This window comes from Pseudocercospora fijiensis (genome assembly GCF_000340215.1).
Source record: "Pseudocercospora fijiensis CIRAD86 unplaced genomic scaffold MYCFIscaffold_2, whole genome shotgun sequence".
Taxonomy (NCBI): domain Eukaryota; kingdom Fungi; phylum Ascomycota; class Dothideomycetes; order Mycosphaerellales; family Mycosphaerellaceae; genus Pseudocercospora; species Pseudocercospora fijiensis.
The window spans coordinates 227,620-230,353 of record NW_006921533.1 but is presented as its reverse complement, the minus strand read 5'-3'; the positions used below and the strand labels follow the sequence as shown (position 1 = coordinate 230,353).

Genomic DNA, 2,734 nt, shown 5'->3' with positions numbered 1-2,734 from the left:
ACTTGCATGATGTCGACGCCATCCCCGCTATACCGGCCGGACAGGTTTCGATGGAGAGCAGTGCATTGATGATAAGATCGGCAAGGAAAAGAGAACGGGTCAGGATATGATGGTAGGGGGCTCCTATTGGTTAGCGAACGAGTGCCGCGAGGACGGGAGTGCACCTTGGTGGGCATGTTTATTAGAACTACTCTTACACCTGCCTCACGTCGTCCGGCCATATCATCTCGATTATACCGATGTTTGTGAGGAAGATGAGTCTCGCGGAGACGGGTGGAAATGGCGCAAGCGTCGGCGTCTTGGCTCGCCGACGATCAACCTCGAATGATTCTGATTCGCGACGCAATCCTCACGGCCGGATGAGCACGATACCTGCTCTTTCTGCGCCGCACCGCTTCTTGGCAGGTAGGCACCAGCAAGAAGGAGGCATCGTTTACTTCTGCTGCGAAAATACCATTTTGCATCACATCATTCACATCATTCACACCACCCTGTCTTGTGACAGCGACCCATCGATATTGCTGATTCATAGCCATCACCCGATCGACCACCGACTGCGACAGCCACATCCTCGACCAACATGTCGCGACGAGACGCAGACCTGCACAATTCCATCTCCCTGCGACCGCATCCACTTCACCTCCACTCAGAACGCGTATCGCGAGACCACACCCCCGAGCCTGCCCGCCATCAACCGCTCCCGACTACCCAGCATGACCATCACCGACCAGGCACCAGTTCGGCCGTCGACAAAGACACCCCGAAAGTCACCGAACCCGTCTCTCGCCCAGCATACCACCGCAACAGTAGTGACAGCGAACGTGATGATGTCGAGCGCCAAGCCACCCTACCCGAGTACCGCGCCGAACACGACCCATACAGCCTGCGCAGTGGATTAAAAGACATCGATGACGAGAAAGCCAAGGCGAAAGCCAATACCAAAGCCAAGCGCGCCTGCAACCCCGTCGGCAAAGGCAAAGACAAGATCCGCTCGCACAAACTCATCAAATTCTACCAAAACCAGAACGAGAACATCGAGCGCCTCCTCAAACCCGTCGCCGACCATGTCCAGCAGGCGAAAGACGAACAAGGCGCGGAGGCGTTGCAGTTCAAGATTGCCGTGCAGGGAAGTTTCGCTGCGAATATCATCTTGGCCATCTTGCAGGTCTACGGCGCCGTGTCTTCGGGCAGTTTGTCGCTGTTCACCACCATGGCCGACAGCATTTTCGACCCCATGAGTAATCTCACGCTGATCCTCTGCAATCGAGCCGTGAACAAGGTGGACCCGCGAAAATTTCCGTCTGGGAAGCAGCGCCTGGAGACGGCGGGCAATATTGCCTTCTGCTTTCTCATGACGGCGGTGTCGTTGATTCTGATCGTCGAGTCGATTCGGCAGCTGGCTGAGAAGTCAGACGATGCCAAGTTTCACATCCCCTCCGTCGTTGCGGTTGGCATTGCGTTCGCGACGAAATTGGGCCTTTTTCTCTACTGCTGGGCTTTGAGGAACAAGTACAGCCAGGTCCGCATTCTGTGGGAAGATCATCGCAACGACCTTTTCATCAACGGCTTCGGTCTTATGACCAGTATTCTTGGCAGCAAGATCAAGTGAGTATTCATCAATCAGCATCGACACAGAATTCCACGGATGCTGATGCATCATCGAGGTGGTTCATCGATCCCATCGGAGCCATCGCCCTCTCTCTCCTCATCTCCTTCCTCTGGCTCCGAACTGCATACCAGGAGTTTCAGTTACTGATCGGCGTCTCTGCCGAAACTTCCTTCCTCAACCACGTCACCTACGTGTCTATGACCCACGACCCGCGCGTCATCCAGCTCGATACGGTCCGCGCATGGCACTCCGGACCACGCATCATCGTCGAGGTCGATATCGTCATGGACCCAGACCTCAGTCTTCGCGAAACCCACGATGTCGCCGAGGACCTGCAAATGAAACTCGAGAGTCTGCCCGACGTCGAGCGAGCTTACGTTCATGTTGATTTCGAAACTACGCATTCGCCCGAGCATTTCTTGAAGAAGGAGTTGTAAGCTTTCTTCTGCTGTCATTCGCTCCTATCATTGAAATATGCTCGCGTCTCACACTCTTGCTTGATGTTGACCACCCTGCTCGTAGTTCCATGAAGACGCTTCGAGGGCAGCAGCAGGAGGAGGAGGTGGTGGTATGGGAGGAGCCTCGGAGGTCGCGGAGATGGTGGTTTGGTGGTCAGCGCGAGATGATGGCTGAGTGGAGAGAAGGATGGCGGAGATGGCGACGGGTAGAGTGATAAATTCTTCTAGATTTGAGCGATGATGCATTTTTGACAGTAGAGACTTTGCCTTTTGCTTTCTTCTTCTTCTTTTTCTTCGCTTGTTATGTCAAGACTGTCTGAGGAATAACGCAGATGGCCAACGCAGCATTACGATCACGAGGTATACTTTTGTCTCCGCTGGGTCGTGGCGCCGAACATACTTACAGATGTGTCGTGTCGTGGGCTAGCGTGAAACTTCCTCTTCTTTTCACCCTTACTATTAAAGGACGGAAACCAACACTACTGCCACTACTAGTAGCAATAGTATAAGCTTCCGAAGGTAACATAACCTACCGCTATGTAGGCAGCTATGCTTAGCAAGATAGGATAGTAAACTCGTCGTTTAGGCTATAGTAATTAGAGCCCTATAATATAGGCACTATTAGCGTATAATAGAAATAGTATACTATACAAGGTTAATAATCTAT

At 52.8% G+C, this 2,734-nt stretch overlaps 1 protein-coding gene across 1 annotated transcript; it reads left to right on the top strand.

Moving 5' to 3' along the window:
* Positions 1-239: 239 nt before the first annotated feature.
* Positions 240-2,340, top strand: MYCFIDRAFT_202066 (uncharacterized protein; the record flags this gene model as incomplete). Its single annotated transcript, XM_007924741.1, has 3 exons — positions 240-405; positions 843-1,605; positions 1,665-2,340. The coding sequence occupies 3 exons, from the start codon at positions 240-242 to the stop codon at positions 2,044-2,046; spliced, it is 1,311 nt and encodes a 436-aa protein (XP_007922932.1). The 3' UTR covers positions 2,047-2,340.
* Between the last annotated feature and the right edge of the window lie 394 nt (positions 2,341-2,734).